The sequence below is a fragment of the Scyliorhinus torazame genome, chromosome 9 (genome assembly GCF_047496885.1).
Source record: "Scyliorhinus torazame isolate Kashiwa2021f chromosome 9, sScyTor2.1, whole genome shotgun sequence".
NCBI classification, from domain to species: Eukaryota; Metazoa; Chordata; class Chondrichthyes; order Carcharhiniformes; family Scyliorhinidae; genus Scyliorhinus; species Scyliorhinus torazame.
Genome location: NC_092715.1, coordinates 67,379,186 through 67,395,792, shown reverse-complemented (window position 1 = coordinate 67,395,792; position 16,607 = coordinate 67,379,186). Strand labels below are relative to the sequence as shown.

General features: G+C 49.0%; 1 protein-coding gene across 2 annotated transcripts in view; it reads left to right on the top strand.

Moving 5' to 3' along the window:
* LOC140429269 (uncharacterized) overlaps nucleotides 1–16,607 on the top strand; it is a 123,474-nt gene that overhangs the window by 83,740 nt on the left and 23,127 nt on the right. For both annotated transcript variants that reach the window (XM_072516050.1, XM_072516051.1), the window contains exon 14: nucleotides 3,910–4,041. In XM_072516050.1, coding sequence (XP_072372151.1) covers nucleotides 3,910–4,041 — 132 coding nt within the window. The remainder of the gene's footprint in view (nucleotides 1–3,909; nucleotides 4,042–16,607) is intronic.

Here is a 16,607-nt window from a genome sequence, read left to right as displayed (position 1 = left end):
CTTATTCTAAGATTATGACCTCTCATTTTAGAAAGCATCAGCTCCACACTACTTTATCCATATTCTTTAGCATCTTGTATACCTCAATTACATCTCCCCTCATTCTTCTAAACTCTAGAGTATAGGCCTAAACTGTGCAATCTATCCTCATATGACAAACCCCTCATCCGTGGAATCCATCTAGTGAACCTCCTTTGAATTGCCTCCAATGCCACTACATCTTTCCTTAAATAAGGGGACCAAAACTGTGCACAATACTCCAGGTGCGGTCTTACTAATAATGCCTTGTATAGTTGCAACAACACTTCCTTACCTTTATACTCTATTCCTTTTGCTATAAATGCCAACATTCCGTTTGCTTTCCTTATTACCTGCTGCACCTGCGTGCTAGTTTTCTGTGATCCATAAACGAGGACACCCAGATCCCTCTACATTGAAGCACCCCGAAGTCTCTCCCCATTTAGATAATAAATTGCCTTTCCATTTTTTCAACAAAAATGCATAACCTCACACTTATCCATGTTAAACTCCATCTGCCACATTTTGGTCCACTCTCCTAACCTATCTATATACATTTGTAAAGTTCTTATTTCCTCATTGTAACTTACTGTCCCACCTATTTTTGTGTCACCTGCAAATTTGGCTATAGAACCTTCTATCCCTGTATACAAGTCATTAATATAGATTGTAAATAGCTCAGACCCAAGAACCGAATCCAGTGGCACCCCACTAGTTACATCTTGCCATCCAGAAAAAGACCCATTTCAGTGCAGAAAGAGGCCATTCGGCCCATCGAGTCTGCACCGGCTGCTGGAAAGGGCACTCCACTTAAGCCCCACACCTCCATCCTATCCCCATAACCCAGTAACCCCACCTAATCTCTTTTGGACATTAAGGGCAATTTAGCATGGCCAACCCAACCCTGCTGGCCGCCGAATTCTCCGGCACCGAAATTTTGGCGGGGGCGGAAATTGCGCCGTGCCGGTCGGCGGGCCCCCCCCCCGGTGATTCTCCGGCCCACGATGGGCCGAAGTCCCGCTGCTGTCATGCCAGTCCCGCCGGCGTGAATCAAACCACCCTTACCGGCGGGACGGGTGGCGCAGGCGGGCTCCGGGTCCTGGGGGGACGCGGGGCAATCTGGCCCCGGGGGGGTGCCCCCATGGTGGCCTGGCCCGCGATCGGGGCCCACCAATCCATGGGCGGGCCTGTGCCGCCTTCTGCCTCGGCCATAGCATCTGCGATGGCTGATGTGGAAGTGACACCCCCTCCCGCGCATGCATGGACTTCCGCCGGCCGGCACAGTCCTTTCAGCCCCGGCTGGCGTGGCGCCAAAGACCTTTCCTGCCGGCCGGCGGCATGCCAACCACTCCGGCGCAGGCCTAGCCCCTCAAGGTGAGGGCTTGGCCCCTAAAGGTGCGGAGAGATACACACCTTTGGAGCGGCCCGACGCCGGAGTGGTTCACGCCACTCCATCCCGCCGAGACCCACCGCCCCGCCGGGTAGGGGAGAATCCCGGCCCAGTTTTCTACTACCTCCATTGGCTTGGTGACCATATTTTACCTGGTGTCTCTGTGAAGCACCTTGGGATGCTTTTTTACTTTGAATGTGCTAGCTGAATTAAAATGGCTGTATTTATGCAGCAATCGTGACTGCATGTGATTTATCAGTTTTGAATAACACTTAATTGATGGCCTAAAATCCCAAGGTTTTTTCCATTACCTAACAGTACTCATTTATGCGAAGATATTTACGCGGAAAAGGTTTTTTTGTGCGTAGAATATGGGACTTCAAATATATTCTGATCTACTTGTTTGCATAAGTTCATTAGTTTGGTCTCTTAATCTAACCTGGCTTCAATCAACATGCCGAAAGATCTGACAGCTTGTCGGCAAATTGCACTTTCTAGAAGGTGAAAATAATCAAAATTCAGTGATAAGGTCAGCTGGGAACTGAAGCATATTATTTATTCGGAGAGTTTAACCATACAGTATTCCTGTCATTGTTTGAAAATAAGGACCCACGGAGAGGACTGAAAACCATGATGCGGTGCTGAGCTCTCATTCATTTCCGTACATAGAAATTGGCAGTGCTCACCTTTCTGACTAAAAGCTGAAAATACCATTTATCTTGCTTCTTCGCTTGTTAAGATAGAATTTGATGGTGTTGAAAAAATGCTTATTCTGCATTTAACACTTCAAACCCTGACAAGCTCCCACTCTACCACACTCTCAGAACTGATCATAACCGAGGGGATGTTGGATGACAGGACAGATAGTATGTGATCTGTCAAGGGAGTGAGCCTGTTAAGGTCAGGTGATTGTTCCTTGTTCCCTGCTTTCTTATATTCTACTCATACTTGAAATCAGCCCTACTGTCTGCAGTGTTCCTGGTACCTCAGGATGGCTGGTTGAAGAATTATTTTCGGTATTATTTGTTCATGGGATGTAGGTATCGCTAGCAAAGCCAACATTTACTGCCCATCCTTTTTTTAAATATAAAAATCTTGGTTCTTCTGGAATTTATAGATCATCGTCTTTATATGGCGTGGATTTTGATTGGCTAGCCAACCTATTCAGAGTTTTCTGTTGCCGCTTAATATTTTGCAAATCTTCCACATTTAAGGACTGCAAAGGCAAATTAATTTATCCACTAGTGCCAGAATGATCCTTGCCCCCTTTGTTCTAATATCTGGTGTGTCCTTGTGTATTCTCAGCATATACTGGCTCCTGCTTTACTACCAAGGGAAATAGTTGTAGCACTGTTGCTGTTTCTCTTCCTGCACCTAGTGGTGTGCAAGGCAGACTTTCATCTTTTCATCTGCAAGGTTTTTCTTGGAGCAGGTTGTTAGCCTGTCGCTAGGGACTTGCAGCTTGAGGGGTGCCACTCCATAATCAAGTATGGCTGACCAGGAGACTCTCTCGCTCTTTCCACCTGCCATTGGTGTGTTGGAAGGAGTTTGCAAGTTGACACTCAATCTGGCACGTTATGAATGCGCCTTCCTTGGCCATCCCGTCCTGGGGTGGGACTTGAACCCAGAGCTTTTGGCTCAGAGGCAGAGACACTAGCCACTTATAGCACTGTATCCCAAACAAATCTCTCTTCACTCACTATAAAAAGTTTGTTTTATCATATTAAAATGTCCATTTGTAGTGTCTCTGTTCTAACTATTGATGTGCTCCTCACACTTACCCAATTCTGTAAGCAAGACTGGGTCCATGAAATTTGATGGCTCTTAGCATACTATAATTCAGGTAGGATTAAGCACCAATTCTTAGCCTTTTAGACACGGTTAACTGTAATACCGTGGAGGAAAATCCGTTGCTTTGTCTTCATCTCGGATTAATTGTGGAAGTTTATGTCCCATGAAGATCTGATATGTCTTATATTTTATCGTTATCTCATGCTTCTTCCTTTGAATGGAAATCATTTTAATAATGTTTCCAGAGCTTTAGTGTGACAGAACAAGGACATTGGTCAATCTAGGCGCTTGTTTGGCAGCATGTGATAAAATAACTGGGGTACGCTTCACTATGTTTTCCCTTGGGGGCGGGGGGGGGGGGGGGGGGGGGGGGAGGGCGGGGGTGTAAGGCATTAACCTAGCCAACCTCTTGCTTATTCTTCAATTGTGCTTTGGCTAATGTTCTAGAACAGATTTTTATTCATTAGTCTTCCTGCCTCATATTATTGGTAAATCAGTGTGGTGGCTCACGTTACGATTTTTAAAGATTTTAGTTACCAAATATATTGGCTTGTGAAATCACATTGATGTTAATACGCTGAGGTTGTTTACTCACAAGGTAACATTTGCATCTAAGTAGGTTGAATAGGATTCAAGGCTTGCTTAAAGCTTACTCCTATTCAGACAGCTTGTTGCGAATTGTTTACCAACGTTTCTTTCTGTTTGTTTAGGATCAAAGAGTTATAAGGAACATGGCCACAGGTTGTTGCTAATCTGGTTACATGGAATCCTTTTAACTGGCAAGAACCCAGTGAAGGACTTGTACGAGGGACTAGTTAATATTGAACAGAGGAGCCTAGCTGGTAAGTAAAGAATGAAGAATTTTTCATTTTGAAAAGCCATAAGTGTCATACGAAACTCTTGCTTTTTTGAAAACAGACTAATTTCACTTATGGTGTAATTAGCTTCTATCCACATTCATCTGACCAATTAAATTACACCACAGCCATTTGAATTTATTGGGTGCAGGCTACACCAATGTGTTGGGTAAGCTGGGTCTGCGAGGACTGTGTTTACTTTAGCAGAGAGAGAGACAGGCTTCCAACACTTGAATAAATGCAACTCTATTTTATTAAACTCTTAACTATTAAACATACTTGAACTGTGGGTTGACACGATGCTGAGTTGACTGGAGACCTGAGGCTAACCTGACCAGACTATCTTACTTCCACATGGTGGATGTTCTAGTTGTTGCTCACAGGCTCTGACTGTCTCAGAGGCTGCATCCCAAGAGAGCGGGAAAACTAGTGCCCTCTGGCTTTATAGTGGTTGTGTCCTGTCTGGTGATTGGCTGCTGTGTGTTCATTGGTCATCCTTTGTGTCACTCACTGTCTGTCTGTGCACCATCATATACTTGTGTGTATATTATGACATCTCCCCCCTTTCAAAAAATGTGTGTATGTGTCAATAAATAGTGGGTGTGTGTATGAGCCTGACTATGTGCAAAGTATGTGAGCGTATTTACATGAGTAGGAGCTGAACTATATCCAAAGTACGTGAACGTATTTACATGGGAAGGTGTCCAGTGCAGATAGAGTGCATACAACAAATTAGGAAGAAACAACATGTACAGATGTGTAAACGAAGCACAAGGCAATGCAACATTCAGTCTATAAGTTCAGTCTCTGTGGCGGGCGACGAATTCTGGTTGACCGTCTTAAGGGTGGGTCGGGGGCCACCTGCACTGGAATGGTCAGAGCTGCGTCCAACGTAGACGGTGGCAAAAGAAACGGCAGATCGGTGACCTCTTGGAAGGGTGTGTCCTGTGGAATCAGCAGGCGAGGCGGGGCATCACGTTCAGGTGACGAGAGTGGTAGCAGCCGTAGTGCCCGCCTATTACGGCGAAGAAAAGAGCGATCATGCATGCGAATGAGAAATGATCTCGGGGCCACTTGCTTGACCACCACAGCTGTGGCAGACCAGCCACCGCCAGGTAGCTGAACATGAATTTGGTCAGCAGGGACCAGAGCAGCGAGATCTGTGGCATTGGGCCCGAGACAGTTGCATTCTTTGCAGGACCGGAAAATTGTCAAGGTCCGGAATGTGGATAGCTGGCGCCGTCGTTCGTAGTGTGCGGTACATTAGCAGCTGTGCTGGGGACAGGCCAGCGGACAAAGAAGTCACCCTGTAGGCTAACAGTGCCAGGTGAAAATCTGAACCCGAATCAGCAGCTTTACACAACAGTCGTTTTACAATGTGTACCCCCTTTTCAGCCTTCCCATTTGATTCGGGGTAGTGGGGGCTTGAAGTGACGTGCGTGAAATTGTACCGTCGGGCAAAATCTGTCCACTCCTGACTGAAGAAGCACGGGCCATTATCTGTCATGACCGTAAGTGGAATGCCATGATGGGCAAAGGTCTCTTTGCACGCCCTATGACTGTTGCTGTGTGAGGTCATGCAGTCTGACCACCTCGGGGTAATTTGAAAATAGTCCACGAGGAGGACGTAGTCCTGGCCTTTTGAGTGGAAGAGATCAATGCCAACCTTGGTCCATGGGGACGACACCAGTTCATGCGGCTGCAAAGTCTCTTTTAGCTGAGCCGGCTGGAACTGTTGGCACGTTGGGCAATTTAGGACAGTGTTGGCGACGTCGTCATTGATGCCAGGCCAATATACTGCCTCTCAGGCTCACCGTTGACACTTTTCCACCCCCAGGTGACCCTCGTGGAGTTGGCCGAGGATGAGCTCTCGCATACTCTGTCCAGTTTCATTAGTATGCCATCGACCACTGCAGGTCGTCTTTTATATTGTAGAACTGTGGGCACTGGCCCTTCTGCCACCATCTGTGAGATGGTGCATGGCCCGTTGGAGTAAAGGATACCTGGCCATCTGTTGACGAATCTGCACGAACCTTTCATCAGTGGCCGGAAAGTTGGATGCGCAGAACTCGACATGGGCGTCGATCTGGCAGACGAAGTCCGACTGCTCGCACGGCGTGGTGATGGAGCGAGAGAGTGCATCGGCCACAATGAGCTCCTTGTCCGGGGTGTAGACCAGATCAAAATCATAGCGTCGGAGTTTGAGGAGGATACGCTGTAGGCGTGGCATCATATCGTTGAGGTCCTTCTGTATGATGTGAACCAGTGGCCTGTGGTCCGTTTCGACCGTAAACTTGGGGAGTCCATACACGTAATCATGGAATTTGTCAATCCCCGTGAGGAGGCTCAGGCACTCTTTCTCGATTTGAGCATATCGCTGCTCAGTAGGGGTCATGGCTCTAGATGCATATGCGACTGGGGCCCAGGAGGAGGATTCGTCGCGCTGGAGGAGTACTGCCCCAATGCCAGCCTGGCTCGCGTCGGTGGAGATCTTCGTCTCCTTGGCAGGGTCAAAAAACACCAGGACCGGGGCCTTGGTGAGTTTCGCCCTGAGCTCACGCCACTCTCGCTCATGAAGTTGGTGTTTTTTTTTTACAAGATTGCGGAGAGCTGTGGTGTGAGATGCGAGGTTGGGGATGAACTTCCCAAGGAAGTTGACCATCCCGAGAAAGCGGAACACCGCCTTCTTGTCCGCTGGTGTCTTCCCAGCATCGATCGCCGACACCTTATCTGCGTCTGGCTGCACACACAACTGCGAAATATGGTCGCCGAGGAACTTTATTTCTGCTTGACCAAACGAGCACTTGGCTCTGTTGAGTCAGAGGCCATGCTCGTGGATCCTGTGGAACACTCGCTTGAGGCGATCGATGTGTTCCTGAGGAGTTGTGGACCAGACAATGATGTCATCGACGTACACTCGCACCCCCTTGATGACCTCTATCATTTGTTCCATTATTCGGTGGAACACCTCCGAGGTGGAGATGATGTCAAAGGGCATCCGGTTGTAACAGTAACAACCAAATGGGGTGTTAAAAGTGCAGAGCTTTCGACTGGATGCATCTAGCTGTATCTGCCAAAACCCCTTGGAGGCATCCAACTTCGTAAATAACTTGGCGTGACCCATTTCGCTAGTGAGCTCTTCTCGCTTAGGGATGGGGTAGTGCTCCCTCATGAAAATACGATTCAAATCTTTGGGGTCGATACAAATGCGAAGTTCCCCTGACGGTTTTTTGACACAAACCATGGAGCTAACCCAGTCCGTGGGTTCCGTGACCTTAGTAATGACGCCCTGGTCCTGGAGGTCTTGCAGCTGCTGCTTGAGGCGGTCCTTAAGGGATGTCGGTGCATGAACCACGGGTGTGGCATTCGGTTTCAGAAGGATCTTGTATGTGTAGGGGAGTATGTCCATACCCTCGAAGACGCTGTGGTTTCGTGCTATGCTGTCATCTAATTGGGTTTGAAAGTTGGCATCTGGCGAGGCCGTTGCCTCAGCGGGCGACATGGAGTGAAGCCGCTGCACAAGATTCAGGATTTTGCAGGCCTGAGCACCGAGCAGGGAAGCTTTATTGGACACTACTATTTCGAAATGAATGGTGGCTCTTGAGGAACGGTGAGAAACCACAAGCTGGCATGAGCCACTGGCAGCAATGGCATTGCCATTGTAATCGATAAGCTGGCAGGCCGGTGGAAGAATGCTTGGCTTGACGCGGATGGTGTCAAGGTCAGACTTCGAAATGAGGTTCGCTGAAGCGCCGGTGTCCAGCCTGAAACGTAGGAGAGATTCATTGACCGTAAGGATGGCACACCACTCGTCGTCCGGATCAATGCTCATCACTGGGAGTGGATTAGCCTTTTTTTTGGAAAGCATCGTATGCTTGGTGATGATGCCCACCCGGGATGGGGATGTGAGATCCTCGGTGTCGGGATCTGGAACCATGTCGGAGACGGAGTCTGCGACGGGTTGCTGCACTGACCGGACGTTCCTGCACTGCGACTGGGATCGCTGTGTATTGGGCAGTTGAGCAGATCTGCACAGGGCTGCGTAGTGGCCAAGCTTGCCACACTGGAGACAGCGTTGAGATTTTGCGGGACATTGCCGCTTTAAGTGGGCAGAGCCCCAGTTGTTGCACATCATGATGCTGACATCTGGAATTTCCGTGCGCCATCGCGCATGCGCGGTGCGGTCGAAAGATGTGCGCGCATGCGCAGTTCGATCCTCGGCCTCGCCGTCCCCTCAGTCGTGGCGCGCATGCGCAGGAGCCCGGGAAAAGCGCGCGAAATGGCCACCCTCATCCAGACTCAGGCCCTGGAGCTGTTGTATGGCCTGCACCCGCTCCGCATCGTGGGGGCCTTGCCGCGCCGTCTCTGCTGCCTTGATATGGGAGTACCGGTTATTAGCGTGCTCATGTAGGATTCAGGTTTCGATGGCGGTGGTGAGGGTGAGCTGCTTAACTTTGAGGAGTTGCAGGCGAAAGGGATCGGAGTGGACCCCGAAAAATATCTGGTCGCGGATCATGGAGTCGGAAGTGGAGCCGTAGTTGCAGGATTGCGTGAGGATACGGAGATGGGTTAAGAAGGACTGAAAGGTTCATCCTTACCCTGAAGCCTCTGCTGGAACACATAGCATTCAAAGCTCTCGTTGACTTCGATGTCACAGTTGCTGTTGAACTTCAGCAGGACTGTTTTAAACTTTATCTTGTCCTCAACTTCAGCAAAGGTGAGGGAGTTAAAAATGTGGATAGCGTGGTCCCCGGCTGTAGAGATGAAGAGGGCAATCTTTCTGCTATCCGATGCGGCCTCGAGGTCGATGGCTTCAAGATACAGCTGAAACTTCTGCTTAAAAGTCTTCCAGTTCGCACCGAGGTTGCCGGCGATGCGGAGCGGCGGGGGAGGGCGGACGCTGTCCATGTTACCGGCTGGCTGATCGCTGGTCAAAGGCAGACTATCTCAAGATGGGTCCGTCAACTCAAACAACTCACTGGTACCATGATGTGTTGGGTAAGCTGGGTCTGCGAGGACTGCGTTTACTGTAGCAGAGAGGGAGACAGGCTTCCAACACTTGAATAAATGCAACTCTATTTTATTAAACTCTTAACTATTAAACATGCTTGAACTGTGGGTTGACACTATGCTGAGTTGACTGGAGACCTGAGGCTAACCTGACCAGACTATCTTGCTACCACATGGTGGATGTTCTAGTTGTTGCTCACGGGCTCTGACTGTCTCAGAGGCTGCATCCCGAGAGAGCGGGAAAACTAGTGCCCTCTGGTTATATAGTGGCCGTGTCCTGTCTGGTGATTGGCTGCTGTGTTCTGTATGTTCATGGTCATCCTGTGTGTCAATCACTGTCTGTCTGTGCACCATCATATACTTGTGTGTATATTATGACACCAATAATAATGTTCCCGGCCTCAGGAGCTGGCCAAGTGGGAGTGGGGGCGGAGAGGGGGGTTGCGATGTGAAGGTGTTGGAGACTGAGCGTGGTCATGGGTGGCGAAGGAGGCCATTCTGGATGGGCCCTGTTTAGGGCAAAATTAAAGGCGGTAGAATTAGAAGGGGAGTGGAGGCGTGAGCCTCCAGGAAGGTTCAGAACATGGAATGGGACTGAAAGGTGAAGATGTCTCGGGTCTTTGCGCAATTAAGGAGTTTGAAGGTGGGGGCGGTCTTTCTGCAGGAGACGCACCTCCAGGTGAATGATCAGGTCAGATTGAGGAAGGGATAGGTGGGTCAGGTATTTCACCCGAGGTTTGATGCAAAGTCACAGGGGGTGCCGATCTTGCTGAGCAAAAGGTCGGGGTTTGTAGGAGCCAAGGAAGTGTGAGACCGGGTGGGAGGTATTTGATAGTGAGCAGGGTGTTGGAGGAGACGCCGGTTGTGCTAGTGAATGTTTATGCGCCGAATTGGGATGACTTGGGGTTTGTGAAGGGGTTGCTGGGAATGATTCCGGACCTGGACACACCAGTTGATTATGGGGGGTGATTTTAATTGCGCGCTGGAATCGAGGGTGGATAGGTCGAGCCCTAAGTCAATGGGAAGATTGAGGATGATGAAGGGGTTGGGAGGGCTTATGGAATGGATGGGAATGGTGGATCTGTGGAGGTTTAGGAATCCGGGGAGAGAGAGTACTCCTTCTCACATGTGTACAAGATATACTCCAAATTGGCTTTTTCATAGTGAGTCGAGTGGTATTGGTGGGGGTGATGGGGCGGAGTACGCTGGAATCGTGATCTCAGATCATGCGTCGCACTGGCTGGAGGTTAGACTTGGTTCGGGGAAGGAGCAGAAGCCGGTCTGGAGGCTGGATTCAGGGTTTTTGGCGGACAAGCGGTTCTGTGAGAAGGTACAATCGATGATCAGAGGGAAAGGCCCTGGAGCCGGATGGCTACCCGGCGGAGCTCTATAAAGGGTTTGTGACGGAGTTGGCACCTCATCTGCTGGGGTTGTTTAGCAGGGCACTGGAGAAGGGGGACCTTCCAGAGACACTGACCCAGACATCGATTATGCTAAGGGGAAGGGCCTGTTGGCGTGTGGGACATATATGCCCATTTCACTGTTAAACAGGGATGTGAAAGTATTGGCCAAGTTAGTGGCAGGGAGGATGGAGGGAAGCGTTCCATGGGTCATCGCAAAGGACCAAACGGGTTTCCTAAAGGGCAGGCAGCTTTCCAGTAAGATCAGGAGGCTTTTGAACTTAATTATGACCCTGTCGAAGGGGCAGGCACTGGAGGTGGTGGTTTCTATGGATGTGGAGAAGGCTTTCGACCGGGTGGAGTGGCGGTGCCTGTTTGAGATCCTGGGAAGGTTCGGGTTTGGCACCTGTTGTATGTGAGTGTGCGGACAAATGGGATGGGTTCATGGAGTTTTGGGCTGCACAGGGGAATGAGGCAGGGGTATCCGCTGTCGCCGTTGTTGTTCGCGATGACGATAGAGCCCTTGGCGATGGCCTTAGTGGGTCACTAGAATGGGAGGGGATTGTGAGGGGAAGTAGGGAACATTGGGTGCCTCTATACGCAGACGACCTGCTGCTGTTCGTGTCATACCCGCTGGAGGAGAATTATGGATATACTGGAGCGGTTTGGAGCATTTCCGGGTTATAAGTTGAATGTTGGAAAGAGTGATGTTTCCGGTGAATGTGGTGGGTCAGGAAACCAGTTGGGGGCATTGCCATTTAGGGCAGCCAGGGACAGGTTCAGATATCTGGAGGTACAGGTGACGGGGGAATGGTTGGCGATGTACAAATGGAACCTGACAACGTTGGTGGAGGAGGTTAGGGGGGATTTTACACCTGACACTGGTGGGAGGGTCCAGCTAGTTGAAATAAACGTGCTACCGAGGTTCCAGTTTGTTTTCCAAACCATCCCGATCTTCACCCCAAAGGCCTCTTTCTGGAAACTGGATGCAGCGATTTCGGAGTTTATATGGGCGGGTAAGGTATGAGGGTGAAGAGGGCCCTGTTACAGAGCAGACGCAGAAAGGGAGGTTGACGCTGCCAAACCTGCTGCATTACTATTGGCCGGCGAATGTGGAGAAGGTGAGATGGTGGTGGGAAGGAGAGGTGTCAGAATGGGGGAGGAGTCCTGTAGGGGGTCCAGCCTGAGGGCCATGGTGACGGCGTCGCTTCCGCTGGCGCCGGGGAGATACGCGGTGAGCCCGGTGGTGCATTCCACGATTAGGGCGGGAAACCAGTTGTGGAGGCTCTTTAGGTTGGAGAGGATGTCGGTGCTGACACCGTTGTGTGGGAACCATGTGTGTAAGCCGGGGGAGACAGATGACATGTAGAGGATGTGGTGAGAGAGGTGGGGCTGGTGAGGGTGAGTGATCTACATCAGGAGGAGGGGTTTGCATCTCTGGAAGAGCTGCAGGATAGGGTGGAGCTGCCGAAGGGAAGGAGTTCTGGTATATGCAAGTGAGTGACTTTGCGTGGAGGGAATGGAGGAGGTTTGCCAAGCTGCTGAAGCCATTGCTGCTCCCAGACGTGCAGTGGGAAAGTAGGATTGGCGATATGATAGGCTGGGGGAGCAGGGGGAGCGCTGCTGGTGAGGATTAAGAATAAATGGGAGGAGGAGCTGGGGTGGGGCGGTGGAAGATAGGATGAGGAGTGTGGAGTGAGGTGATGCATAGGGTAAATTCAACCTCCTCGTGTGTGAGAGTCAGTTTGATTCAATTTAAGGTGGTGCATAGGGTTCATATGACTCGGGCCAGGATGGGTGGGTTCTTCCGGGGGGGGCAGACGAGTGTGAGAAGTGTGGGCGAGGACCAGCAAATCACATGCATATGTTCTGGGGCTGCAAGAAGTTGGAGAGGTACTGGGAGGGGGTATTCGGGACACGATCGAAGATTGTGCTGGTAGAGGCTGGGCCCAATGGTGGTGATTTTTGGGGTATTGGAAATGCCGGAGCTGATGGAGGGGAGGAGGGCCAATGTTGTGGCCTTCACCTCTCTTATTGCCCGGTGGAGCATATTGTTGGATTGGCGATCGACAATGACAACAGGGGTGGAATCCTGGCTGGGGGACGTGCAAGGGGACCTGTATGACTTCCTTCGGCTGGAAAAGATCAGTTCAAGTTGAAGGGAATAGTGGAGGCCTTTGAGACACAATGGGGATTGTTCATGACCATGTTTGAGGAATTGTTTGTCACGGTGGGGGGGAGGAATTGGCTTTTTGGGCAAGTATAAAGCAGATGTTTAGAATTGTTCTAATAAACTGAAAATAAGGTTTGATAGCCAGGGTTTTCCCCTGACCTGAAGACATTTTTGCCAAATACCTTCAGTGCAAAGAGGTGGACAAGATGGGGCTTAAACAAAAACAATTGTGAAAGGGTTGAAAGCAGTGCAAGGAATAATAGTCTGAACGGCGTTAAAAACAGATTGCCACTTAATTGCCGGGCTATTTGATTGTGTGAGACAGCATTAACATTTCCATACATACACTTTTCCTCAGGAGTCACTGGGCAGTGATCAGGACTATTCCTGCTCCTGAGTCTGGACAATAATCAGGACTATTTCTGCTCCCGAGTCTGCACAGTGATCAGGAATATTTCTGCTCCTGACTCTGGACAATAATCAGGACTATTTCTGCTCCTGATTCTGGACAATAATCAGGACTATTTCTGCTCCTGAGGCTGGAAAGTGATCAGGAATATTTCTGCTCCTCTGTCTGGACAGTGATCAGGAATATTTCTGCTCCTCTGTCTGGACAGTGATAAGGACTATTTCTGTTTCTGTTCTGGACAGTGATCAGGACAATTTCTGCTCCTGTTCTGGACAATGATCAGGAATATTTCTGCTCCTGAGCTCGAACAGTGATCAGGGCTATTTCTGCTCCTGAGTCTGGACAGTGATCAGAGCTATTTCTGCTCCTGAGTCTGTGCAATGATCAGGACTATTTCTGCTGCTGAGTCTGGACGATAATCAGGACTATTCCTGCTCCTGAGCCCAGACAGTGATCAGGAATATTTCTGCTGCTAAGTCTGGACAGTGATCAGGAATATTTCTGCTGCTGAGTCTGCACAGTGATCAGGACTATTTCTGCTGCTGAGTTTGGACAGTGATCAGGAATATTTCCGCTCCTGAGTCTGAACAGTGATCAGGAATATTTCCGCTGCTGAGTCTGGACAGTGATCAGGACTATTTCTGCTACTGAGTCTGGACAGTGCTCAGGACTATTTCTGCTCCTGAGTCTGGACAGTGTTCAGGACTATTTCTGCTCCTGTGTCTGGACAGTGATCAGGACTATTTCTGCTCCTGTGTCTGGAGAGTGATCAGGACTATTTCTGCTCCTGAGACTGGACAGTGCTCAGGACTATTTCTGCTCCTGTGTCTGGACAGTGTTCAGGACTATTTCTGCTCCTGTGTCTGGACAGTGATCAGGACTATTTCTGCTCCTGTGTCTGGACAGTGATCAGGACTATTTCTGCTCCTGTGTCTGGAGAGTTATCAGGACTATTTCTGCTCCTGTGTCTGGACAGTGATCAGGACTATTTCTGCTCCTGTGTCTGGAGAGTTATCAGGACTATTTCTGCTCCTGTGTCTGGACAGTGATCAGGACTATTTCTGCTCCTGTGTCTGGACAGTGATCAGGACTATTTCTGCTCCTGTGTCTGGAGAGTTATCAGGACTATTTCTGCTCCTGTGTCTGGACAGTGATCAGGACTATTTCTGCTCCTGAGACTGGACAGTGTTCAGGACTATTTCTGCTCCTGTGTCTGGACAGTGATCAGGACTATTCCTGCTCCTGTGTCTGGACAGTGATCAGGGCTATTTCTGCTCCTGAGTCTGGGCAATGATCAGGACTATTTCTGCTCCTGAGTCTGGGCAGTGCTCAGGACGATTTCTGCTGCTGAGTCTGGACGATAATCAGGACTATTCTGCTTCTGAGTCTGAAAAGTGAGCAGGACTATTTCTAGAAACTATTCTGAAACTGGACAGTGATCAGAAGACCATAAGGCATAGTAGCAGAATTAGGCCACTCGGCCCATCAAGTCTGTTCCGCCATTCAATCATGGCTGATATTTTTCTCATCCCTATTATCCTGCCTTCTCCCTGTAACCGCTGATCCTCTTATTAATTAAGAACCTGTCTATCTCTATCTTAAAGACACACAATGTCTGGCCTCCAGAGCCTTCTGCAGCAAAGCGTTCCACAGATTCACCACCCTCTGGCTGAAGAAAGTCCTCCTCATCTCTGTTTTAAAGGATCGTCCCTTTAGTCTGAGATTGTGTCCTCGGGTTCTAGTTTTTCCTACAAGTGGAAACATCCTCTTCACGTCCACTCTATCCAGGCCTCGCAATATCCTGTAAGTTCCAATAAGATCCCCCCTCATCTTCTAAACTCCAATGAGTACAGACCCAGAGTCCTCAACCATTCCTCATACGACAAGCTGTTCATTTCCCCATTTAGAAAATAGTCTTTGCCTAAATTCCTCCTTCCAAAGTGCATACCCTCACACTTTTCCACATTGTATTTCATCTGCCACTTCATTGCCCACTCTCCTAGCCTGACCAAATCCTTCTGCAGCCCCCTCAATACTACCTGTCCCGTTACGGATCTTTGTATCATCTGCAAACTTAGCAACAGTGCCTTCAGTTCCTTCTTCCAGATCATTAATGTATAATGTGAAAAGTTGGGTCCCAACACAGACCCCTGAGACTCACCACTAGTCACCGGCTGCCATCCTGAAAAAGACCCCTTTATCCCCACTCTCTGCCTTCTGCCAGTCAGCCAATCCTCTATCCATGCCAGGATCTTACCCTGAACACCATCGGCTCTTAACTTATTTAACAATCTCCTATGCGGCACCTTGTCAAAGAACTTCTGGAAACCTAATCAAATCACGTCCACTGATTCTCCTTTGTGTCACTTCCTTGTTACCTCCTCAAAGAATTCTAACAGGTTTGTCAGACATGACCTGCCTTTGACGAAGCCGGGCTGACTCAGTCCTATTTTACCATGCACTTCCACGTGCTCCGCGATCTCATCTTTAATAACAGACTCTAAAATCTTATCAATGATCGAAGTCAGGCTAACGGGCCTATAATTTCTCGATCTGCCTCCCTCCCTTCTTAAATAGTGGTATTACATTAGCCACTTTCCAGTCCTCTGTGACTCTTCTTGCCTCCAGTGATTCCTGAAAAATCACCACCAATGTCTCCACAATCTCCTCAGCTATCTCTTTTAGAACCCTGGGGGGGTAGTCCATTCAGTCCAGGTGACTTATCCACCTTCAGACCTTTCAGTTTCCCCAGAACCTTCTCCTTAGCAATGGTCACTGCACTCACCTCTGCCCCCTGGTTCTCCTGGAGCTCTGGCATTCCACTGGTGCCTTCCACCGTGAAGACTGATGCAAAGTAACTATTCAGTTCCTCTGCCATTTCTTTGTTTCCTATTATTAATTCTCCAGCCACGTTTTCTAGTGGTCCAATGTCTATGTTGCCTATCTCTTACCTTTCATATATTGAAAAAACTCTTGCTATCTTCTTTTATATTACTAGCTAGCTTGCACTCATATTTCATCTTCTCCCCCCTTATTGCTTTTTTAGTTGTCCTCTGCTCGTTTTTAAAGCCTTCCCAATCCTCTGGCTTCTCACTATTCCTCGCCACTTTGTATGCTTTTTCTTTTGCTTTTATGCTGCCCTTGACTTCCCTTGTCAAATCATGGATGCCTTGTCCTCCCCTTTGCATGTTTCCTCCTCCTTGGGATGAATTTTTGCTGTGCCTCCCGAATAACCACCCAAAACTCCTGCCATTGCTGTTACACTGTCTTCCCTGCTAGGCTTCTTTTCCAATCAACTCTGGCCAGCTCCTCCCTCATGTCTTTGTAGTTATTTAATTGTAATACTGTTACATCTGATTGCAGCTTCTCCCTCTCAAACTGCAGGGTAAATTGTATCATATTGTGGTCACTGCTCCCTCAGGGTTTCTTCACCTTAAGTTCCCTAATCAAGTCTGCCTCATTACACATCACCAAATCCAGAATTGCCTGTTCCCTAGTAGGCTCTGTCACAAGCTACTTCAAAAAAACATCTCTTAAACATTCCCTTTTCTTGGGATCC